The sequence below is a fragment of the Neolamprologus multifasciatus genome, chromosome 16, assembly GCF_963576455.1.
Source record: "Neolamprologus multifasciatus chromosome 16, fNeoMul1.2, whole genome shotgun sequence".
NCBI lineage: Eukaryota > Metazoa > Chordata > Actinopteri > Cichliformes > Cichlidae > Neolamprologus > Neolamprologus multifasciatus.
In genome coordinates, this window is record NC_140454.1 from 789958 (window position 1) to 816218 (window position 26261).

General features: G+C 39.6%; 1 protein-coding gene, 1 long non-coding RNA gene and 1 pseudogene across 2 annotated transcripts in view; 1 reads left to right on the forward strand and 2 right to left on the reverse strand.

The window, feature by feature from the left end:
- sctr (secretin receptor) overlaps positions 1-8768 on the reverse strand; it is a 27636-nt gene extending 18868 nt beyond the window's left edge. The window contains exons 1-3 of the mRNA XM_085136206.1: positions 8674-8768; positions 7321-7430; positions 3294-3426 (exon numbers count right to left, since the gene is read on the reverse strand). Of these exons, the coding sequence (XP_084992332.1) occupies positions 3294-3426; positions 7321-7391 (204 nt within the window). The 5' untranslated portion in view covers positions 7392-7430; positions 8674-8768. The remainder of the gene's footprint in view (positions 1-3293; positions 3427-7320; positions 7431-8673) is intronic.
- A 10703-nt stretch (positions 8769-19471) lies between these two features.
- Positions 19472-21867, reverse strand: LOC146499937 (uncharacterized). The gene is made up of 2 exons (XR_014869707.1): positions 20512-21867; positions 19472-20366 (listed from the first exon to the last, which is right to left on the reverse strand). It is a non-coding gene; the product is annotated as an uncharacterized LOC146499937 (long non-coding RNA).
- Positions 21868-23509: 1642 nt separating this feature from the next.
- Positions 23510-25170, forward strand: LOC146499938 (uncharacterized; annotated as a pseudogene).
- The last annotated feature ends 1091 nt before the right edge of the window (positions 25171-26261 follow it).

A 26261-nucleotide genomic window follows, 5' to 3' on the forward strand; every position in this document is an offset into this window, starting at 1 on the left:
GTGTAACTCAGCGTTATCGTGGTCATCTTGAAGCATGCTCAATCATCCAGGTGAGTAAATCTCCAAAAGAACTGACTTCCCAGCCCATTATTCCTTCAGTGGGCTGGTTTCAGTCATTATGCAAATGTCCTGTTTATAAGATTGAAACCTGCAGTCAGCTGAGACTGAAGACGTCACCTGGATGAGTGAAAACGCTACGTCCAGATGAACAGAAACAACTTTTGGAGGGTTACCATGGTCACATAAAACTAAACTAAAACTAGATTTTAAAAAGAAAAGATGACAGACACACACATTATGCTAGGTGGTACGTGGACCCAAAATATAATACAGTGTAACAGTAACTCCCCAAATTACATGATCAGTTAGATCTCTCACAGGTGACGTGAATCAGTTGTATAAAGACATACATGCTAGTTTTAACTCTAAATTGGTATTACATAATCATATAGTGATTATATTATATGCAGTGGATTATAGACGTACAGCTTGCTGACATTTTCACTGCAACACTGTGGTCTATTTATATGTTGCATCTGAATTCTTCCTCCAGCACTTATCTACTTGTGCTGGTGTAATCTAATGTTATAGCTGTTGCATCATCTCCTGAGGATTCGTCTCCTCCTTCTTACGCTAATCATTGCTGTCAGAGGTTTTTCTTGTGATACAGATGGGCGAGTGTGCGACTGTTCTTCGGAAACATGCGATGCTCAGCTCTAAACACTGTAGGTGAGGAAAAAGCTCAGCGAACTGATCAGTGCAGCTAATCTTAGTGTGATTCATTTTAATATTTTCCTCCAAAAACCTTGGCTGTGACAGGGCCAGACAAAGAGCAATCCTGGAGGCTTGATTTATTGCACTGTGTACCCTGCCCGGGTCACCAGGTCCCTACCCTGGAGCTTGGCCCGGCATAGAGGCTCCAGCTGAGCCTTAATCCGTATGGCCTGACCAGGCTCTGTGTCCATTCTCCTATGGCTCCACTACCCACAGGAGTCTATAGGGGTTTGATACTCTTTGGATTGGGTGGCAGTCAGAGGCAGAGGTCCTGGCACTCTGATGCCCAGCTTCCAAAACTGGCCTGTGGCACCTGGAACGTCACCTCTCTGGTGGGGAAGGAACTTGAGCTGGAGTGTGAGGTCGGGAGATACCGACTATTAGGGATGCACCGATACTGATACTGGTATCGGGTATCGGGGCCGATACTGTAAAATGTGTGTGTACTCATACTCGTAAAAGTTGACCGATACCATGAACCGATACTAACTTATTTCATTAATCAGAGGGTGGCTTGTCATTTCTGTTGTAGTTTTTTAGATTGGCCACTAGGGGGACATCCCGCGCTAAACAGGCACAGGGTTAGAGGAGTCAGACACTGCAACAATTTAAAAGTTTATTTTATTCTCAAACCTAATTTGTATTTATTTTATTCCAAACAGAAGTGTTTATTTATTATTCTGAAAGCTCGAGACAGTTCCAATAGTTCAGTGATATTTTGTAAAATTACAATGTGGAGACTCTGCAATAATTTAACAGAAGTGCTTATTTTTCACTTGAAATTTTTTTGTGGTCTTTTATTAAGATTTTATTTTTTATCGGCAGAGAATAAAATAAAACCTGTCTTCCAATTCATTGCATTTGTGTGTGTGTGTGTGTGTGTGGTAGAAGTATCGGTTTTTGTACTCTGTATTGGCAAGTACTCAGATCCAAGTATCGGTATTGTATCGGTTTGAAAAAATTGGTATCGTTGCATCCCTACCGACTATATATAGCTGGGCTCATCTCAGCGCATAATTCTGGCCGTGGAACAAGGTTTCTGGAGAGGGATTGGACTCTTTTCCACTGAAGATCCCCTAGGTGAAAGGTGGTGGGCTCCTCAGGATTCGTTGCATGCATATTGGGGTTTTCCCTGGTGGACAAGTGGGTAGCTTCCCTGCGCCTCAGAGTCAGGGAGTGGGTCCTCATGTTGTTTTTTCCTCTGTGCCAAATGATGGTTCACTGTACCCAGGCTTCTTAGAGTGGCTTTGTTGTGTGAAGGACTCCACTGTTCTGCTGGGGGTCTGCAGGGACACCCACATGGGAAGTGATAGTGTGATCTGGGGGGAGTGTGACTGAGAGAAACGGCCTATCTGATCTGCGATGACTCACCAATGACTGGGGGTGAGGTCACTGACGTTCTTGAAGGAGATTCAAAGCTCTTCTTTGCTTGTTTCTGCCTTTTGCTCCATTGTCCCTAAACATGATCGCACTTCAATAATGTTGAGGTCTGCGCTCCGGAGAGGCTAAACCCTGACTGATATTTCTAACCAAGTATGGTGTTACTGTGTTGTTGCTGCCAATCAGACTCTTTCTACAAGGAAACAGATGGTGGATCAAAATCTGACAGTACTAAGTTCATAATTCCCAACAACCCCAGTCTGAAATGAATCAACCACGGCACAGCGTCCACTATGTTTTACAGATGACTCTTACTGTTGTGCCTCTTTCCTGATCTCTTGGGATTCATCACTCCATAAAACCCACATTTATCTTTAGTAGTTTTCAAAATGTTCATGTTCAAACTCAGCCTCAGATTTCAATTTGCACAAAAAAATTAAAGAAAAAATAGCATGAAAGTGTGCAAATCTTTTAAAAAGTATATCTTGAAAACTATAAGATATCATTCTAAAGTGAAAAACAATCATTATAAACTCTATGATCAAACATTTTATTCAGATCAGAGATGGTGCAGCAGAAAATATTCTAAAAATCTGAGATTGAAGGTCTTGAAATTGAAAAACACGCAAACATTTAACAAAATAATTTTCTGATTTATAAAAGTCAACGATTTTGTTCTATCTACTCGTATTTTTGTTTTCGCCATACAACGCGTCATATTTGCTCAGTCAGCATAAAAATGAAATAAAAGTTGCATGTTCTTCATATTAAATGCTTTCCAGCAATATAGCATTCAGAAATGGTCACTGTACTGGTGCAGAGCTTGAATCCATAATCTGTTTACATTAAACACTTTTTATCTATGACACAAACACAGTAGATAAAAACTGGGGGAAAGCCATGATTGGTGGATAACTCACTCTACTTCCTGATCACAGGATCAACAGCTGATGCTGTGAAGTAGTAAACTCCTTTTTCAGTATCACCCACTTGCATTAATTGCATTCGTTCAGCTAGATTTACCTAAACATGAATATTATAATTCATTGAAGAAAAAAGTGGCGCAGCATTATCTGAATGTGTCTGTGCCCACGCGCCCTCTCTCTCTCTCTCTTTGTTAGGACAAAAACAGAAAGTACCGTATAGATGTGACAGTGAAAACTGTCTTCATTTGAGAACAGAACTGCATCCCTAATAAAGATGAGTACGGCTCGGAAGATGAAGGAGAGGAAGAGCTGGACGTGGATAAAGTTGCGTGTGCAGTGGAGCCTCCTGAGGATTGTGGGACACAGACATGGATCAAATGTTATAATCGTTCATATTATTTGATAACATGTATATCATAGACAATGTAAGTGTGTATATACATGCATATATTTGGTGGTGATAATATATGCATGTTAAATTATAAATTATGTATTGAGAATAGATTATTTAACCCTCTGAGGTCATCATCACTGGTAAACCTTACCATAACAAAAAAGTTACATTTTTGTTTGTAACCTTTTGGGCTCTACTTCTACTACAATGAAAAGAAAAAAAAACAGTAATTATTGACAATTATTAACTGACACTTATCGGGTATTTACATTTCTCCACAAACGTTCTTTGCTTTTCTGCAACAGATATCAAAAGATACGGTCAAGTTTAGGGTTTGGAGCTCAGAGGGTTAATGTGACAGCTGAAGTCGTCATGATTTAAGATTAAACGCGCTAATTTCTTCTTCTTAGTGAAGTCATCAGTTCATAGATCAACTATATTGTAATAAAAATATAATGTGAGGAATTCCCTATGTTGCATTCATTTTTCCCACAACAACATTTCTTTATTTCTTCATCATATTTGTGGCATTTCAGATAAAGTGGTGATTCAGATGCAGCACTGTGTTATTTTGCAACGCTGCAACTGTTTGACTCACAGTAATGACGATTTGTAGTTGGACCTTTAATTACATGTTTTATTATTAAAAGAAAATTATTGTTAAGAAAATTATTATATTGAGTTTTACTAAAAGAGCAAAAATCAGTCATCAACACTTGGGCCATATATGCTTTCAGTACATAACCGTTTGTAAAGTATAGATAACTTAAGGATTATAAATCTACCCTCTGGATCTATAACTGTGATCTGTAATGATTGTGCTAAAAGGTTTGTTGAAGCCTACAGACTCGAATACTGTTACTACTCAGCCAACTCTTTGCCTGAAGCATTTACCAGTGAGTTGCATAAAAGGTGAGATGCATTCATCAGAGTATAAATGTGTGTGAATGTTGGATAGAAAGCACTTAAGCATAGGAAAAGTGCTTGTGTGAATGGGTAAATGAGGCATGTTGTATAAAGCACTTTGCTCTGGGAGAGTAGAAAAGCACTATATAAGAATCAGTCCATATACCAGACATGCTAAAATTGTTTTCATGGTTCAGCTCTTATAATTTAAAGCTTTAACCTCCTAAGACCTGAACTCTTTTTTTTTTTTTACCCGATTTTTGTTCCTAAGAAAAATGAGAGCCACGTATGAGGACATTCGTTTTAAAATTTGATAAAACAGAGGCAGTATAATGTCCTCGTAAGTGGATATCAGGCCCTTGTAGAGCAAAATGTAGTATTTTGGTCTAGACAACCCAAAATGTGATGCCCACATATGTGGACGCCAGGTCCTAGGAGGTTGAAAAAGAAAAATGAGAAAAAAAGAATCAGCCACAGATACAGGTTCTCTTTGTTTTTCTATAGACTTTTAGATTTTGGCTGGACAAATAGGATGAGAGCAGAGATGCTTTGTTCATAGTTTAAATGATGAATTAAGACCAGAGTTAGCTGCTAAGGATCTCCATAAATCACTTGATGCTCTTGTTTTCATAACTTTTTTCAAAAAAAGTGCTAACCAATCAGTATACTTACATCATTGACAAATAGCATAAGTCATTTTATGAGTTAAAAATTACTTACACTCTACTTAAATTACTTACACTGTATTTAAATTACTTACACTGTACCTAAATTACTTACACTCTACTTAAATTACTTACACTCTACTTAAATTACTTACACTCTACTTAAATTGCTTACACTCTACTTAAAATACTTACACTCTACTTAAATTGCTTACACTCTACTTAAATTACTTACACTGTACTTAAATTACTTACACTGTACTTAAAATACTTACACTCTACTTAAATTGCTTACACTCTACTTAAAATACTTACACTCTACTTAAATTACTTACACTCTACTTAAAATACTTACACTCTACTTAAATTGCTTACACTCTACTTAAATTACTTACACTGTACTTAAATTACTTACACTGTACTTAAAATACTTACACTCTACTTAAATTGCTTACACTCTACTTAAATTACTTACACTGTACTTAAATTACTTACACTGTACTTAAAATACACTGTACTTAAATTACTTACACTCTACTTAAATTACTTACACTGTACTTAAAATACTTACACTCTACTTAAATTACTTACACTGTACTTAAAATACACTGTACTTAAATTACTTACACTGTACTTAAAATACACTGTACTTAAATTACTTACACTGTACTTAAAATACTTACACTATACTTAAATTACTTACACTATACTTAAATTACTTACACTGTACTTAAAATACTTACACTCTACTTAAATTACTTACACTCTACTTAAATTACTTACACTGTACTTAAAATACCTACACTGTACTTAAATTACTTACACAGTATTTAAAATACACTGTACTTAAATTACTTACACTATACTTAAAATACTTACACTCTACTTAAATTACTTACACTGTACTTAAATTACTTACACTGTACTTAAAATACTTACACTATACTTAAATTACTTACACTGTACTTAAATTACTTACACTGTACTTAAAATACCTACACTGTACTTAAAATACGTACACTCTACTTAAATTACTTACACTCTACTTAAAATACTTACACTGTACTTAAATTGCTTACACTCTACTTAAATTACTTACACTGTACTTAAAATACTTACACTCTACTTAAATTGCTTACACTCTACTTAAATTACTTACACTCTACTTAAATTACTTACACTCTACTTAAAATACACTGTACTTAAATTACTTACACTGTACTTAAAATACTTACACTCTACTTAAATTACTTACACTGTACTTAAAATACACTGTACTTAAATTACTTACACTGTACTTAAATTACTTACACTGTACTTAAAATACTTACACTATACTTAAATTACTTACACTGTACTTAAAATACTTACACTCTACTTAAATTACTTACACTCTACTTAAATTACTTACACTGTACTTAAAATACCTACACTGTACTTAAATTACTTACACAGTATTTAAAATACACTGTACTTAAATTACTTACACTGTACTTAAAATACTTACACTATACTTAAATTACTTACACTGTACTTAAATTACTTACACTGTACTTAAAATACCTACACTGTACTTAAAATACGTACACTCTACTTAAATTACTTACACTGTACTTAAAATACCTACACTGTACTTAAATTACTTACACAGTATTTAAAATACACTGTACTTAAATTACTTACACTGTACTTAAAATACTTACACTATACTTAAATTACTTACACTGTACTTAAATTACTTACACTGTACTTAAAATACCTACACTGTACTTAAAATACGTACACTCTACTTAAATTACTTACACTCTACTTAAATTACTTACACTCTACTTAAATTTCTTGCAGTGCTATTTGTGTCCTGAAAAATACCTCAAAGTTATACAGCCTGCACCCCAGTACAGCATACTTACAGTGTAAGATGGGGAAGTATTGTTTGTTTATCCAGAAATTACGATGAAATTATGAAGTAATTAACATTACTTACGGTGCACTTAAAAATACATATGATGTTTTAAAATTACTTACAAATTACTTACAATATAAGGTGTTTTTCTTCTTTTTTTAAAATTCATGTAAATTCAAATGAAATTACATTTAGTTACAGGGTACTTAGTCATTGGCCTAATAGCTCTTATAATGTATATGTCTTATAATAAGTCAAATAACTACTTTCTAATAAAATCTGTAATAATTGTGCCTCGGCACACACAGTTGGTAAAGTAACACACAGTGTTTTACTCAGATATTGTTGTTTGTTAATTCTCTCATCACTGACCTCAGAAGGGAGAGAATAGCAACAGCTGTGATGAGGAAGACAAGGGAAACACTGTAACCCACAGAGTACATGATTCTCACAAACAGGAAGTACCTCTGGGAGCTGTGCACCTGGGAAAAACATGAATATATCCAGTGAGTTCAGCAGCAGCAGACTTTTGCATGACTATGTATCTATTTATCTCATTGGACGAAAGGCAAGAATATTTTTGGTATCATAACTTTCTCTCATCCTAATCAGAAAATCCCCACAACACTGCCATGTAAACAGGATTGATTCAAACTGAACTGGCAGCCCTCACCCTGCATCTGCAGGGTTCCTGCACGTTCCTTCTATGTGCGGAGAGTGTGAGAAGAGGCAGAGGAAGACAGAAGACTAAGGCTACGTTCACACGTACACGCAGATTTTTGAAAACGCAGATTTTTCTATGCGTTTGCACCTTTTGTCAAGTCAAGTCATCTTTATTTATATAGCACATTTAAAAGACATCAAGTGTCGGCCAAAGTGCTGAACAGAGGGATAATATAATAAAAGAATTAAAATAGAAAGAAAACATTTAAAAAAAAAAAAAAAAAGAATTGTAAGACATGTAATATCAAAGAGATCCGAAAGCCTTGGAAAATAAGTAGGTCTTGAGATTCGATTTAAAGACTTCCAAGGATGAAGAGAATTTTATGAAGGGGGGAAGACTATTCCAGAGTTTCAGGGCGGCAATGAAGAAAGCCCCGTCACCTCTAGATTTGAGCTGGGAGCGTGGAACTGATAAAACCATCTGACTGGAGGAGCACAGAGATCGAGTGGGTAAGTGCAGGCTAAGAAGATCTGAAATGTAACCTGGAGCCAAACCATGGAGGGCTTTAAAAACAAATAGTAAAACCTTAAAATCGATTCTATGTTTAACTGGTAGCCAATGTAGAGATGCGAGTACCGGGGTAATATTCTCTCTCTTTCTAGTACCCGTCAGGAGCCTTGCGGCTGCATTTTGAACAAGTTGCAGGCGTGACAACTTGTCCCCTCGTAAACGGCGTTTTTGGTCACTGAAAACGGAAAATCTCCATTTTCAAAAAAACAGAATAACGAGGGGATGGGAAACAAAAGGAAAACACAGGAAAACACACTGACACAACGAGAAAGGGAGGAAGCAAAACTGAACACTTTGAACACAGGACAAGGGATTATCAAAAAAATAGCAAACATGAGACACACACTAAAAAGCTTGACACAAGGACTGGGAGGAAACAGACATGGGAACATAACCGAGTGGGGAGACAGGTTTTGTCCCGTCACCCCCCTTAAGTTAGTTCGATGGGTGACTGAGTACCACAGCATGAAAGGAAGAAGGAAGAGGCTTACTTCTAGAGGAAGGCTTTCATTAAAGCCATACTCGCATGCTATATCATGTGGAGGGTAGGGATCAGTCCAGCCAAGCTCTGTGCAGTTCCTGAAAACTTGCCCTACAGAAATGGAACAAATATATACAATGTGTTTTATTGTTAACACATAAAAAACAATAGCAGAAATTTAGGGGTTTTTTTTTGTAATATATAGGATAAAGGTTAATCTAGTTCAACCCCCTGGAGACAATGAGTGTGTGAATCTAATTATACCACAATCCAAGAGGTTAGCTCCAGCTCACCACGGACATCAAGGTAAGACCTAAAGTATCTAACATCCCTGTGTTGTTGTTTCTTTGTTATCAGGAGTGTTGGTCCAGGATCAACATTGCAACTGAACAATCATGTCTTTGTGAGCATTTCAAGTGTTTTATTTATTAATTTATACAATATATTAATATATTTATGATACATATAATAAATATATTGTGAAATTGGTTGTGCTGTTATATTAAACTTATGTTAGTTTGTTCATGTTTGTTTTAATAACATTAGCTTGTTTCTTGGTTAATGCTAACTGAATGCTCAGACAGCATCACTGGTAAATTACATTATTATGATGATGTAGAAACTACAGCAACACAGGGATAATCATGTGACTAACATAGCCAAGCTATGAGTTTAAAAATATGCACTACTGAATGGCACTACTACTAACCAGTGGTGTGTAGAAATCCAGGACATGGCTGAGACACAACATCTCCAACTGCAGCATGGGGCCAACAGTTAACATGGTCCCACCATCCCCTGCATTCTGTCAAAAAAAAGAAAATGAAATTTCACTTTGTTCACAGCTCAGGTGATTGCTAAAGCACAACGTGGGTGTGGGAGGAGTTTGGTGAGGCCATGGGAACAGACTTTTGGCTTGAGGCAATTCTGGTGCAGGTGGAGTGCTGCCGACTTCAACTAGTTGGATGGTGGAGGGAATACTTTGATGACCTCCTTAATCCCACTGACACATTTTCTGTAGAAGAACTCAAACATCACTGGGGTCAAGGTCACTGAGGTAGTTTGATGGCTGGGCCCCTGGATGAGGTTTTCCTTGAGTTCCTTAACACTCTGGCTGTTGCATGTTGCATGGCGATCTGGGGTGGTGCCTGTGAAATGAGAGACTTGAGTGATAGTTTCTATATTTAAGAAGGGGGACTGAAAGTGTGTGCTCCAACTAGAGGGAGACGGCTCTCCTCAGCCTCCCTGGGAATGTTTGTGCTAGGGTAAAGGAAAAGAAAGTTTGTCCATTAGTCGAACTTCAAATCCAGGAAGAACAATTTGGTTTTCATGCTGGACCAGCTCTTTATTGAACTCACACACTTTCAAGTGTTTATGGGAGTTTGGCCATCCAGTCTACATGAGTTTTGTAAACTTGGAGGTGGCATTCAACAGCATCCCTTGGGGTATACTTAGGTGGTGCTTAAGGACTATGGGGCCCGTTACAAGCTACAACCGTGTACAATTGTGACAAGAGCTTGTCAGAAATGCCAACAACAAGAGGGATTCATTTCTGGTGAGGTGCCCTTTTTTAGTGAATTTCTAGGTGAAGCCAAGTGACTGAAGGCTTACGCGTTGGTGGCCTCATCATCTCATCTGTCCTTTTTTGTAGACGATGTTGGTTTCATCAGGTAGTGTGAGCATTGAGCTCACACTGGAGCGATTTGCAGTCTATTGTGAGAGAACGGGAATGAGAATCAGGTCTGAGTCCATAGCAGTCAGCCAGAAAAGGCTGGAGTAACCACCTCGTGTAAGAGAAGAGTTTCTTCTCCAAGTGGAGGAGTTTAGGTATCTCATTTGCTCATGAGTGAGAGATCCTGATTGGATAGTGACCGAAAAACAAGTCGGGGAGATTAATTTTCCTCAAAGTTTTTGCTGGGCTTTCCTCTAGAGAACAGAAAGAAAAGTGAATAGTTCAGTGTGGTTCATTCAAGACAGGCTCAGAGTAGAGCCACTGCTCCTCCACATCGCAAGGTAACAGTTGCAGTAGTTCAGCCTTCAGACTAGGTTGGCTCCTGGAAACCTCCCGTGTGAGGCTTTCCAAACGTGTCCTTCCTGGAGGAAGCCCCAGGGTAAACCTAAGGTACAATGGAGATATTGTATCTCTTTGATGGCCTGATATATCTCAGTGCTCCGGGGGATGCGTTTGATAAGGGGCCTAGGGAGAATGAGGTTTGAGCTTCTCTGCTCAGGCTGCTGCTGCCACCTAATCACAGTAACAGGCGCCTTTGGCGTTGTATAAATAAAATAAAATAAAATTGAATTGCCATCACAAGGCACCATTGGAGAGATGAAAAAAAGTATTTGGATGGATGGAGGGATAGATAATAATAATAATAGTCAGGAAAATGTGTAATATGTACAGTACAGACACCTGTTAATTAAAATTGTTCCTTATCTGAACATTTTCCAGGTTCTTGTGTCAAAGAATGTGCAAAAAAGAAATCCACTGGTACTTACTGTCTATAGCTAAACTGAGAAATCAGAAGGACCTTTTACTACAATCTATTCATGCAACACTTTTATACTATGCCTCTAAAACGCTTTCTTACAGGTTCTTAAGGCATAAACTATCATGCACATATCAATGGATGCATCAAGAGCTGTCAAAGAGACTGAGCTCCCCCACCAAAAATGCCATACCAGGTCGTCATGCAGCCGGACAGAATACTCTCAATGCTGCATCCATATACTGTAAGTTGGTGAGTATTCTGAGTAGGGCTGCCACGATTAGTCGACTAGTCACGATTACGTCGACTATCAAAATCGTCGACGACTGATTTAATAGTCGACGCGTCGTTTGAAGCTTTGTAAGATCACAAAAGACGCAGGAATAAGTAGTAGGATTTAAGAGTGTAATAACGGACTGAAACAGAAGATGGCAGCACTGCATGTACAAGGATGCCAGCTGCCGTTAAACCCCGAAGAAGAAGAAGAAACTGTGTCCCAGAATTCATAGCGCGGCCCAGCTCAGTTTCCAACAATGGCGGCAGCTAGTTAGTTTTAATATTACTCTTATTATTCTTTCTGGGTCACAAAATAAACGTTTAACATATTTTCAGGCGAGAATGTAGCTGTGTAAACCTCAAATATCTGCTCAGTTTATCAAGACACCACATATTTTCAAAAGCGCTCCGACGTTTTCGGAGACGTCTGTTACCCACTAGCTCGATAGCTAGCCGGGGGCTAGGCTAACTAGAGCCGTGAGAACACCGGACTCCCGGCAAATCGTTTTCAAACCCACCGCCGTCTTTCGCTACTCAGGTTAAACATGATATATAAGTCACTTAGATAACTTAAAAATGTTATTGTTTGGCTTTTTTTAGTATTTTATTTGTTCCTGAGTGAATCGGTTTGGCTGAGATCAAAGTTATAGTTTTTACACAGCTGAATAAACGTCAAGCAGACAACTGATGATGTCACGGGGTGGAAAGGGACACGTTACCTAGGGTTTTATTGTGCATGATTTGCTGTGTTTTACTTTTTAAATATTTTAATATTGACGTCGACATCTGGTTATAGGCAGGTCAAGACATTGTGCTCTGGATGCAGCTCAGGAAGTAGAGATGGTCATCTACTAATCAGAAGGTTGGCGGTTTGATCCCTGCACGCTAAATATCCCTGGATAGTAACAAGATAGGAACCCCAATTTGCTCTTGCTTGCATCCATCACAGTACTAATGTGTGTACAATGGGATTGTATGAATGGGGGAATGAGGCAAGTTGTATAAACTGCTTTGAGAGCTCAGGTAGAAAAGTGCTATATAAAAAAATCCATATAGGGGAATACCCCGTGGAATCAAAGACTTGGACCCTTTAAATAACGAGCTGATCCAAACTTCCTGTATTGGAGCAATGGGACAATCCGAAGCACAATCTTGGGTTAACAACTCAGTTAGGAATATAATATAATGCCCTTCTATTCCTCTTATTTTTGTAACATATATTCTGGTCAGTGTTTATTTTTCAAAAACACAGTTGTTAGTAAATGAAAAAGCATTGCACATTGTTGGAGCTATGGAGCTAAACGAAAGGAATGACAACTACACACAGAAACATCTTTTCCACTTACTAACAACTGTGTGCCCTTAGACTGCCTTTGCAGATGTGCACAAATTTAAGGAAAGTGTGCATAAAAGGCTTCAAATGTCTTCTAAATGGTCCTCAGATGCTGGGTGGTGGGCTAAGCCCTCACAGGCTTTGTTGAGACTGGAGGTGGAAGTCTGTGTGCCTTTTCTCAGTATTTGTCAGTTTTCATCTTGTTCGACTCAGGACATTTTCTAAACACAAGCTAAACCAAACAAAAGATGACAGCTTGACTACTCTACTCCTTCTCTAGCAATATATACTTCAGAAATTAGACATTTTTTCCTAATTAAATTCTATCTAAGACTTTCTCTAACCTCTAGCCAAATACTCAGTCAGAATAAATTAAGACAACAATTTTATTAAATATATAAAAAAGCTGCTGTTCAGTCAAATGATTCAATAACTAAATATTAATTATTATTTTTATTCATAATAAATTGGTGTCATTCCCCATTAAATTACTATGTAATTGTGTATTGTGTATTTTGTTGTACAGTTATTTTATTTTTCAACTTTAATTTATATATTTTATTTTATTTTATTCCTTCCTAGTTACATTTACCCCTTTTTAATTTTCATATTTATTTCCTATCTTATTCATAGCCTTTTCTTTTTTTTCTTTAGGTCACGAGCAGTTGTCTAAGCATTTCACTGCATATCGTACTGTGTATGACTGTGTATGTGACAAATAAAATTTGAATTTGAATTTGAATTTACTAATATAAATATAAAATATAAATATATGCAGCACTTTGCAGAACAATGGACATTGCAAAATCAGAACTGCAATATTATTGCAATATTATTACTAGTGGTAAGACAACTTTGGAGTGGGAGTTGCAAGTTCGATACCCACCCTGTATCCAGTAAGTGTCCTGGCTAGACCCCCCATGCTAAAACTAAGCCCTGGAATGGCGCGGCCACGTCTGCAGCCTGTCCGCAGCTCGGATACAAGCATTTCACTACATGTTCACTGTATGTTGTACTGTGTATGTGACAAATTTAATTAAATATCTCACTTTTATATAATTCAGCTAATTGTTTTGTCAAACACTATCACCGGCACTGCATTTGGTATATGTCAGTTATTTTGCAACACCAGATACAGAGATGGCTCATTAAACATATCTTGTTCGACCTCAGTGATATACAATGTAGGTTTGGCAGGTTTTTTTCCCCTAAATAATAAACACCTAGAAACGCCACTTTGAGTTTACTTGTCATTTCTGATACTTAGATTAGTTTGATGATATGAAACATATAAGTGTGCCAAACATACAAAAAATAGGAAATCAGGAAGGTGACAAACATCTATGTTTTCTGTAACATAGTTGCAGTGAATGAGAAGAAGTAGATTTCTTCTCGATATATTCATATCCACCAGAAAAGCCAATAGAAAACTTTCACATCAGCTGTAAATGTTGTTGAACTGTGAATCAATTTATATGAGTAAAAAGAAAAAACAACAACAATGCATTTGCTCCTATCACGACACTCACAGTGAGCTCCACTCTCCTCACACTTTTGTGGGTGTTTTCAATTTTACGTCAAGTGAAGTGCTAACATAGTTGCGTGGATATCCCCATCTCAATAAACATATTCACCAATGATTCCTCTCACTTGGGATGTGACTAACCAGTATCGGACCGCTGTTGAAAGTACTACAAAATGTTTTTTGTGAGGTTGTCTTGGGATGTATCATGCGTCCTTGCCTGGGGTTAGCTTCTGTTTCTGGGGATGAGGAAACATGCTCTCTTATCTTCTCGAGGTAAGCCAGGTTAGGCTTTTTGTGCAAGCTTTTCAGGTGGACTTTAAGGTTGATGGGATTTTTCCACCTTTAGAAATGTCCCACATATTTGATCTTGTTCCACTACATGACACTTTTATCTGAAACATAGTCAATGGACTGGTTCTTATGTAGCGCTTTTCTACTCTGAGCACTCAACGCGGTTATACAAAACTTGTTCATTTACCAAATCACACCCATTCACACAAGCACTTTTTCTAAGCTTCCAATCTAACATTCACACACGCATTCATACTCCAATGGATGCATCGGAGAGCAACATGGGGTTACTATCTTGTCCAAGGATATTTGGCATGAGGACTGGGGCAGACTGGGATCAAAACACCACCAACTTGAAAAATAATAATAGATTGGATTTATATAGCGCTTTTCAAGGCACCCAAAGCGCTTTACAATACCACTATTCATTCACTCTCACATTCACATACTGGTGGAGGCAGCTACAGTTGTAACCACAGACTGACAGAAGCGAGGCTGCCATATCGCGCCATCGGCCCCTCTGGCCAACACCAGTAGGCGGTAGGTGAAGTGTCTTGCCCAAGGACACAACGACCAGGACCGAGAGCAGCGGGGATTGAACCGGCGACCTTCCGGTTACAGATGCGCTTCCCAACCCCCTGAGCCACGGTCGCCCCGTAATAGACAGATCGGCAACACAGACGACGTGACGGATGTACTTTCCATCTGCTGGCATAAAGTAGCACAGCAGGAAAACAAACCAGAAACTGGACTTCATATTCACCCTAGATTAATATATGATCTCCCCACCCGCAAAAAAAAAGACAAACAAACAAAAAACTCACACATTTTCTCTATAAATTCAGTTGAATTTAGTTAGTTTTGTGAATGCTCAACATAGTTTCAGTGAAAAAAAATTTCTGTGAAGGCTAATTTTTTTTTCAGTTATTCAAATGTTCTTTACTTCTAGTTTTAATTATTTTGTTCGTTTCGAACGATAATAACCTTGCCTGCAGTTTTTATGATGCGTTGTCTACCCATCACAGTCACAAACATCTTTATGTTTTTCATAAAGATGTTTGCTATGGTAATCAGGTAAATGGTAAAACAGACTATTACATTACATTCATGCATATGCTAAAAACTCTGAACATATCAAAGGCAACTCAGGATTCAGTACCTACTCGAAGGATACTTCAATACGCATATCGGAGAAGCCGAAAATAACTTTCAGCCATGTTTACAGTATTGTTCTTTAAATAGGCCAGGGGTGCCAAATTGTTTCGATATCTCACAACAGAGCAGGACTACTGTTAAAAACATTTAACATGACGGATGTGTCTGTTATTCATTACTAGAGATTACACGATGCCCGTTGGCCTTATGGAACTCTAAAAATGTGTGATGTCCTTGTGTATGCTATGAATCCACCTATCAACAGAACAGCTAATGTGATTTCTCTTCAGTACTCTCGTTTCCAGAACCAACCTGGGAGTGGAAACCATGGCAACACAAGATTTTTTTGTACTGCAAATGCTGTTAGCTGACAGATCATGCTATTACCTGCTGCAGTAATGGGGAAAAAGTATGCTGGGTTTCTTCTCAAGTTACCTCATTCAGTTAAAATCATTACAGTTCACCATACAGCATTGCAATACCATCTACTCTGTCAATCTTCTTTCATCTTCAAACCTGCTGCTGAATCGAAGCTTGGGTTTAAATAGACAGGAAAAGCCTGGATTTAAAGACCTAAACACAGAGGTTTTCTTCACTAAAGTCTTTGCACGGAGTAAAGGAGCTGTTAACTGATATTATTTAACTATAAACCAAGTTTACCCGTAGAAAAGATTTGGAGGGGAATATTAAGACAACAGCACTGCCAAGGGTGGAGAGGCAGCAACACTGGAAAAGCATATGGAAGGATGCAACACATAAGCAGGACCCAGTGACCATCACAATGGCAGACATCTAAGAAAGAGTCTCACCTATGATGAAGAGTTGGACAGCACCAGACCATGACATGAGCCACATATAGTGGACAAAGAAGCTAACTGCACTGTATGAACATCTGGCAGCACAAATGAAAGAGCTGCTAATGAAAGAGATGCAACCAGAAGCGCTAACCAAAGGCCAGTCCTGATCCCCAAGGATTCCCAGAAGGCTCCGATCCCATCCTACTATTAGCTCAATACATGAGTTGGGCCCATAAAGATATTTTCTTAAACAGCAGTGGAACGAAACACCAACTGAATTGACTACCAGGAGGCCTATTGATTAATGCCTCATATAGGGATCCTGGAATGCCTACTATACAAAATCAACAGGCTGTACTACTGTACAGGCTCTACTTTTAAGATTAGGCTTCAAGCTTTCCTTTTTGCTAAAGCATATAGTTAGGGCTGGACCAGGTGACCCTGAATCCTCCCTTAGTTATGCTGCAATAGATGTAGGCTGCCGGGGGATTCCCATGATGCATTGAGTTTTTCCTTTCCAGTCACCTTTCTCACTCACTATGTGTTAACAGACCTCTCTGTATTGAATCATATCTGTTATTAACCTCTGTCTCTCTTCCACAGCATGTCTTTATCCTGTCTTCCTTCTCTCACCCCAACCAATCACAGCAGATGGCCCCGCCCCTCCCTGAGCCTGGTTCTGCCGGAGGTTTCTTCCTGTTAAAAGGGAGTTTTTCCTTCCCACTGTCGCCAAAGTGCTTGCTCATAGGGGGTCATATGATTGTTGGGTTTTTCTCTTTATCTATGAAGCGCCTTGAGGCGACTTTTGTTGTGATTTGGCGCTATGTAAATAAAATTGAATTGAATTGAATTGAATTGAATTGAATTGAATTGTATGAGCCTTCAGCACGAATTCAATACGGATGTGACGAAAAATACCCTGCTTGGATAATAAGCTGACCATTGACATTGATGAGAAAGCTCCTAAAGATGCAAGTTTTCACTTATTGATTAAACCACTGAATGAACTGCACTGTCACAAGAATATGCATGTATTCATTTGGTGCTTTGGAAAATGTATAAATGTTTTTTATGTGATTCTAGTCGCCTGCTAAGTCTGTTTTACACTACTGGATTTGTAGCTAATAGAACACAGAATGCACATCATGAATATCAATTCAATTAAAAATAAAATTTACGTTTGATCTACTGACAACCTAAAGCCATTGACTCATTGACCCAGTACTATTTAATGTTTAAATGTATCCGTCGTAATGTTTCAGTGCTCTAATGTACAGGTCACCCTTAAATTTACAGCAGCACTAATAGTATAGTATACTCACTAAATGTCATGGTTCAAGCCAATGAACTCAAATGGATGCTAAAGGAAATTTAGCTAAGAGGAATAAGGCCTCGGTCTGTGAATCGCCACCTTACCGCGGTGGCGCTTGTGTTCCCCAGTGAACCCGGGAACTATGTTGTCGGGGGGCTTTTGATTTCCCCCCTTGTAGGGTCTCCCAAGGCAATTTGATCCTGGTTGAGGGGCCAGAAAACAAGCGATTCAATCTACCCCTATAAAAAAAGGGAAAAGTGAGGAATCAGTGTACCCTGCCCAGAATAGGATTACTGAGGCCCTCCCTGGAGCTGGGCCTGGGAAGGGAGGCCTTAGCCCACAGAGCCAGGCACAGTGCACAGCTCAGGCTCTGGAACCTTCTCCTAAAGAACCCAGCGAGGCCACATGTGTTTTTGTTTCTCTTTCTCTCTCTCATCACTGCCTGGGCAGAGCTCACCGCGGGCTCCCGGCTTTGGTGCACACACCTGCAACTAATCACTGACCTGTGGCTCATCACCCTTTCTCTGGCTGCTTCTTAAGGCCATGGCTCTGAGCTTCTCGTCGCTGGACTACTGAGTAAAACACGTCAGTGTAAATCCCGGCTTCGTGACTTTCTGAGTTTCTTCGTGCTTTTCTGGTTGTGATCATCTCCTCTCTTTGGACCTGTCCTGTAACCCCTGTATGTTGGAAATCTAAGCCTGAGTGTTTGGCAGTTTGGCATGTATAGGCAGTGAGAAGTGGAATTTCCCTGAGTGGAACAAGTGAGCAGGAAGTGGAGCGTGGGGAACAGTGATCGAGGTGCAAGTGAGAAGAACCTGTTTGTTTTCTCTGGACTGTCCCATGAATCCCTGGACCCCCCCCCCCCCCCCCCCCCCCCCCACTTTCATATATTGCACCTGGTGACTGTAAATAAAGAACTATTTAATGATAAACAGTTCGGTGTATTCACAGTCTGCGATTGCGCTCGATCTGCCTGCCCTGACACTATCAGCTGCCCAGTGGATTCATTAATGTTCCAGCAGCTAAGTTGGAGGAGATGGCTGTGGAGGTCTGGGTGTTTTTAGACTGCTGCCCTCTGCGGCCTAAAGCGAAGTTGCTCTCCCCTGATACTCACTGGTTTGGCACAGTTTTAATTAAAAAACACAGCTAAAATGCACAGGTTTAGAAGACTTTTAGTTCATCAATGTAACTTTCCGCTGCCTCGAATGTAAATGATGAGCATCTCCAATTCTACTTTGTAAGCTGACTGTACTTAGTGAAGAACTGTAGGGAAAGTATGGCGTTGTTTTTGTACCACTATTCTGCGAGGCACGTAAAAAAAAAAAATCCATTTGGTCCAAAACTCAAACGAGGCAGTGGCGGAAGAACACAGAGTGGCGGAGTTTGAAATATTACTCTTTAGTTTTGGACGAAATGGATTCTGGGATATTGGATTTCGTCATTTCGAGCTGATTGGAGACCAAAACAGCCAATCAGATTTTTTTTTGCATCCAAGTCTGTGGTTGGCTGGTTTTGTGGCACAAATATAACGGTGTAGAGAAGGAGTTGAGCGCACACGGGCAGAAAGAGAGCGCGAGCAACACATTGCGAGTGAGCGCAAATGCAAAAACTGAGCGAGAGGGGCTGCTGGTGTGTGTGTGTGTGTGTGTGTGTGTGTGTGTGTGTGTGTGTGTGTGTGGATAATAGCAAACACTGAAATACAGTTTTTTCATGCAGCAATGAAGTTTGTTCACTCAAATTTAGCTTTTCTTCGCTCAAAATAAATTTCTGCTCAAAATGCAACACTTGCACCTGCAATTTTTTTTACGTGCGCTCAGAACAGTGGCACAAAAATAACACCACAAGAAAAGACTTCAGTTCAGCTCTAATACCTCTACAATGACAACAGGAAAATCTTAAACCATTCTGTCAAACTAGCTGTGAAACTGAAGTTTATATCACAATGCTGGATTCTGCTGGAGTGAACAGCCTCAGTTTCACTTTCGCTATTTGTACTTTTTGGTTTTGCTCCTTTTTCGGGTTTCAGATCAAAAGTGATGCCATGTAATTCCCAGTAAGAAATGTAAATAAATTCAGTAAATTTACTGGCAGCAAAATTTATGAAAGAACAAACATGTGTTAAAAGTACTAAAGTAGTTTGTATAAACAGAAGAAAAAAATACTGTCTTGAGATTGCCCACCATTAAGAGCGCACAACAGCTTGCCTTTCTTTTACAAAATACAAATTTATTCAGTAATAACATAAAGTAGATGTTTTTTATCAAGCTTATTGGTTTGTTTGTTTTTTTTTAAACCACATTACAACAGATATCTTTGGGGCAGGTCATGGTGAAATCTTCATTACAATATAAAATACAAGTTCTTTTACTTATTTTTAGTCTTTCTTTCTTATTACGAGATGAAATGTGGTACTCGCCTCGTTGTTGTCCTTGGCTGATGAAAGTCTTGTTGAGCAGCTCCAAACAGGACACTTCATCTTGGAGCAAAATGTAGTTTGGGTCGCATTCAGGACGAACAGCTTCAACCTGTAAACACACTGAAAGCGCTATAACGCTGGATATGCCCTAAGGCAGAGACGAAAACTGCCATTACTGCTATTTTGCGTTTAAAAATCCTACTAAAATGTGTGTGTGGGAGGGGGGGGGGGACGGGGGTTAAATATCTGCTCACATGGGGACAGCGCTGCAGAAGAAGTGCAATAACTGTAATTTCTGTCGAGATCCACATCGAGAGTGCCCTGATGAGCCACCTGATAAAATAAATAATAATAATAATAATAAAAAACATTTAAAGGAGGAATTGACCGGTTTTACGCGGCGTTTCTAAAGGCAAACACATCCATGTGTCGTTTAAAGGAAGGATACAGATCGGACGTCCTCTTCGCAAACACAGCACAAAGTGTTTCAGTCACCTTCCCAAAGCGTCTGACGGCGTCTGTGTTGATGCGGGTGGTTCACACGATACACTTCACGGCTCGCTCTCCGCGTCTGCCTGTTTCTCCCCTCCTTCCTCGGGAAGGACGATCACACGTTAACGTCCCGGTGCGGAAATATTGTTTTCATTTGTTTTAATTAAAAACAGTCTTGCGCCTCTCCTGTAGGCGAAGGTACAAATACATTTACTAATGTGTAACTAGTTCTAAAGTGAGCTGCAACAGTTGTATTCTGTTCCTCTAACCTATATCGTACAAGATTGCACTTCCACAGCAATTAACATCAACACATAGGAACTACTTAGGAAAACATCGCCCTACTGTTTGCAAAAAGAAATGGAGCATTCCAGTTTTTGAGGAACAAGCGCAGCCTCCATTAGAGGCTCCACCACTGAACCATGATTTCTCCTTCACATCATCCCTGAATTCAAAAAGATATCTGGGGCTGAGCTCTAGATCCTGGCCTAGTTTAGTGATTAAAGTTGCAATATTTTCGTGACAACATTAATTAATATGGTATTTCCCAATATTTGTTATTTGAATGTGTAATATGCAGTTCTGTATTTCTCAGAATGTCAATCTGAGGCATTCTTCACTCTTACTGATAATCTCTTAACTTCCTGAAAGTTTATCTTCACCTGCGGTTATTTTTCCTGTGATCGCTTCAAGACTTCAGAATGCTCTTAAAAGAAAACATTATGTTTCCACAGGATAATTGCAGTCTATATTTACAGCATACAACTTCACGATGGTTCCATGTAAATATCAAGTCAGTCTGATTTGACCTTCCAAAATAAAAGCCCTTTGAAATTGCCCATATATAACCTACTCTTTTAGTGACTTAGGAATGCTGGTGAAAGGAAGATTCCTGTTTCCACAGGCTAATTCCAGTGCATATCAACACCACACAACCTCACAGTGGTATCCTGTTAATATCAAGTCTGTCTGATTTTGCATTTCAGAGTAAAAGCCCTTTGACGTTGTCTATATGAGCTACTTTTTCTATTACTTCCAAATGGCATTAAAAGGAAAGTTCCTGCTTCCAACCACAAAAAAGTCAATGCCTTATATACAATAAAAGGAATAAGAATACATTTTATGATTCCACAGGGAACTAGCTTATCTGCTATTTGTAATGAGAACTGAAAAAACCTGCAGATAATTTTCTGAATCTCTCTGTTTTACAACAAAGAGAACAAAGAGATGACGAGTCTTCCAGTACTGATGGATCTTTATTGTGCATCTTTCTACCACCAACTTGTCAGAAACCAGCAGACTTCAGCACAGAACAGCTGACTGGAGAGAACATCTTCAGTGTTTCAGTGCAGAAAGAGTTTAGCTAGACTCACACATTGCATTGGGACAGACTGGTTGCATCATATTCAAAACTTCATTAAAGATCATCCTTGATAGTTGATGTGAAACTCTGAACACGTTTCAGGGCAGCTGAGCTGGAACGGCCACCACTACATGATCTTCCCTGACTATTCCAAACTTGTCACGGACAAACGAGTGGGATTGAATCCCTGTAAACGGTTGCTGCACCAAATAGAAGATAAAGTTCTCCCTACTGTTCCCAGCGGTGCTGAAAATGACGGAGGACAGACGTGAGTTTACCGACCAAAAACCCCCCAGGACTACATTCTGTCTTTACCTTAAGGGAGTTATTTACAGTCAAAGGCTTGGATTTAAACACTACCATTTTTTTGCCCTAGCGTTAATTAACATGCTATCCACGATATACTTTGCACCTCCTGTTTAGTTTCAATATTATAGGGCTTCGCGGTTTGATTTGATTTATTCAGTTGTGCTACTTTTGAGAATACGACACAATCTGCTTGGTAGAGAAGCTCACTGAGATTATTAAATTCCTCTTTTAGTAATTCAGTTGTCATAAAGCCCTTCACAGTTTGTCAAGGGACAGTTCTAACCAACCTGCATAGAGATGTGTTCAGGTAAATCCCAGAATGACTGCTCTCCTCATATTACATTGACATGTTATGCTGCTGCTGGTGGTGACGGGTCCTGTTTATGACTGTTCGACTGGTCACGGAGTCATGGACCATAAACTTTATGTTTTCTTTTTGGGGCTCATAGCCCACCTGAGGGTGACTAGTGTTCTTGGTCACCCCAGACGTATTTGTTTAAATGTTTATCAGCTGTTATTTTTATTTACTTCCATACCCCCCTATTTTACTTAGAGCCAGCCTTCCAAATATTGTCCACTCGGTATTGAACTCCTGGTTTTAATAATAAGTTACCCCACTGTTATATGTCTGATACACACTGCATGATGGCGAATAAGTACCAAAGGGCCCTTACCTTAATGACCTGGAACGTAAAGGGCCTTAATTATCCAATTAAAAAGAAGAAGATCATGACATTTATCAAATCAAAAAAAGTTGACATTGTCTTTCTTCAAGAGACTCACTTGTCTCCCCAAGAGTCAGAAATACTTTGCCGTGATTGGGTGGGTCAGGTATGTTTTTCGTGTGGCAGCAGTCAGAGTAGGGGTGTAACAATTTTAATTCATAAGCAGCTACAGTTTAAATACATCCGGATGGTTAAGGACGAAGATGGGCGGACATTCAATCAACTTTATTTATAAAGCACTTTTCATACAAAGATATAGCACAAAGTGCTTTACATGGTTAAAAGCAGCCCACCCCACCCTCCAACTCACTCCCCACACTCTCATTAACATAAACGATCATGGATACATGATTTGAGTTCCTTATGTTTTGGTTTATTTTTGAATGATGGATTGTTCTTTATGTTTCTCTGGTGCTTTGATTTTTATTATTATGAATCTGTGTTTCTGTATTAGGATTAATGTTCGGGTTGTATTTCGTTGTTGTTGCAGGTTTAGTTCAGTGTCTTGTCTGTCTCACTGTCGAGTCCGTGTCCTAGTAAAGTGTGTCTTGTTTCCTGCTTTACTTTGGAGGTTCATGCTCCTGTCTTATGTCTGTGTGTCTAGCTTTGCTCCCCGTGTCTCGTTAAGTGTAATTTCTCCCGGCTGTGTTCCCACCTGTTCCTCATTCCCTCTTATTCCTGCCTCAGTATTTATAGTGTGTGTCCTCCAGTGTTCAGCGTCGCGTCGTTAACGTCTTCTACCCTCACTCCCTCTGTGTGTTCTGTTTGCCAGCCTGTCTAATTATTCGGTACTCCCAGTTTAGTTCGTGTTTTTCTGTTCTGCTTCATCCCAGCAGTAAAGCTGTGTATTTTGAGTTTCTTCCACCTCCTTGAGTCCTGCATTTTGGCTCCTCTCTTCCTGCCTACCTACACACAGCCATGACAGCTATCATGGTCAGGTTAAGAAACCATTATATCTTGCCATGTCTCCATGTTTGCTTTCGTTCACAAGTGGTCTCTGCTGGTGTGGGCAGGCCACGAGTAATTGTTGGCACCAGTGGTGAGTATTACATCCTGTCCTCACGACTCTGCTGAAGGGCTTGTCGCAGGAACTGGTTTGCTGGCTGGAGAAACTGCCCAAAAGGTTTACCAACCTTCTCCCTGCTTCTCTTACATACAAAAAGGCCATCTGCAAGTCTGTTATGGATGAGCTCAGGAGGACTGGCAAATCTCCAGCAGACATGGCAAACCAAATAAATGAGCTCATGCACCTCAAGTACGAGCGAGCTCCCCTGGCGTACCTCCATGCCACAGAAATCGGTCTGGGATTCTGAGGCAGGAGCCCATGGACAGAGGACCATTGGGAAGTTCCTGAGGAAGGAAAATAAGCCACCGGATTTCAGGTCTTAGGAAGACCCACATGCCTGGTGTGGTGTCTCTGTGTCCAGCCATTACTTGACTGACTGCCTGCTCGACAGATTCCGACGTCAACATCCAGCCATATCCAAACTCCTCCAAGGCACTTTTGGGCGCATCCACAGGTCTGACCACACCAGGAAGGTGGCACGAAAAGTCATGCTGGCATCTGGGGTCATGTCCAGATTTTACATAATGAATGAAAACTGGCTGATTGTTTCATGGGTCATGGTTCAGTCTGAGACGGAAAGGTCCTTGGAGCCCATTTACCAGGGAATGGCCAAGAGGTACAGTGTGGAAAAGGCAGGCTACATATATGTATGTATGTTTGTATGGGTGTATCGCTGATTGGTTATGTCACAGACAAACTGAAAATGGCGATCGCTCAAAAAACATATCACACACACGCCCTGAGATACCTGATTCGTCATGCCACACACACATCCTGAGATCGGTGATATGTCCCGTCAAACACTTACGCTGCAATGAAACTGACCAATAAGACAAGTCTGGACATTCAGGAACCAGCAAATCAAACCTGGACCCAAATCCAAGATTGAGTCGAAGGGAAAGGCTCACTCTCTGACAGTCATTGACGCCATGAAAGATGAGGAGGGCCAGTACATGTTTCATGTTCTGCAGATGTTCTGTTAGCTGTTTGACAACTACTCTTTCAAGGATGTTTGATATGAAAGGAAGGTTGGAGATTGGCCTATAATTAGCTAAGACTGCTGGGTCTAGAGATGCTTTTTGAGTAAAGGTTTAACTGCAGCCAGCTTGAAGGCCTGTGGATCATTAGAGAGGGTTTGATCATATTTAAGATCGAAGCATTAATCAATGGCAGGACTTCTTTGAGCACTCTTGTAGGAATGGGGTCTAAAAGACACGTTGATGGTTTGGAGGAAGTAATTATTGAAGTTAACTCAGAAAGATCAATTGGAGAAAGATCTCTAAATGAATATCAATGAATGAAAGTGGCTGTAGATAATGTTACATCTGTGACATGATTATGAGTGTTTTTTCCTCTAATGGTTAAAATTGTATTTGTGAGGAATTTCATAAAGTCATTACTTTCCACTTATCCTTTTCATGGTCGCGGCGGGTGTTGGAGCCTATCCCAGCTGTCATAGGGCAAGAGCTAGGGGACACCCTGGACAGGTCGCCAGTCTGTCACAGGGCTAACACACAGGGGCAGACAACCATTTGCACTCACGTTCACACCTATGGGCAATTTAGGTTTTTCAATTAACCTTTTCCTCACAAAGTGCATGTCTTTGGACTGTGGGAGGAAGCCGGAGTACCCAGGGAGAACCCACGCAAACACTCGGAGAACATGCAAACCCCGGCCTGATGGTGGAATTGAACTCAGGCCCTTCTTGCTGCGAGACAACAATGCTAACCACCGTGCTGCCTGGTCTACTTAACGTTAAAGGAATGGTTGGCTGTGCTGAAGTGCAGTGTAGTGCTGAAGAGAAACCTAGGGTTGTTCTCATTTTCTTCAGTCAGTAATGAATAGTAAGATGTTCGAGCTGTACGGTTCGCTTTCTAAATCTGTGATCCCCAATTTCCTCTCCAGCTTACGAGTTATCTGCTTTAAGCTACATGTTTGAGAGTTATACCAGGGAGTTAAGTACTTCTGTTTTGAAGCTCTGTTTTTCACAGGATCTACAGTATCCAGTGTCATATGTAGTAAGGAGGTAAAATGATAAACAAGTTAATC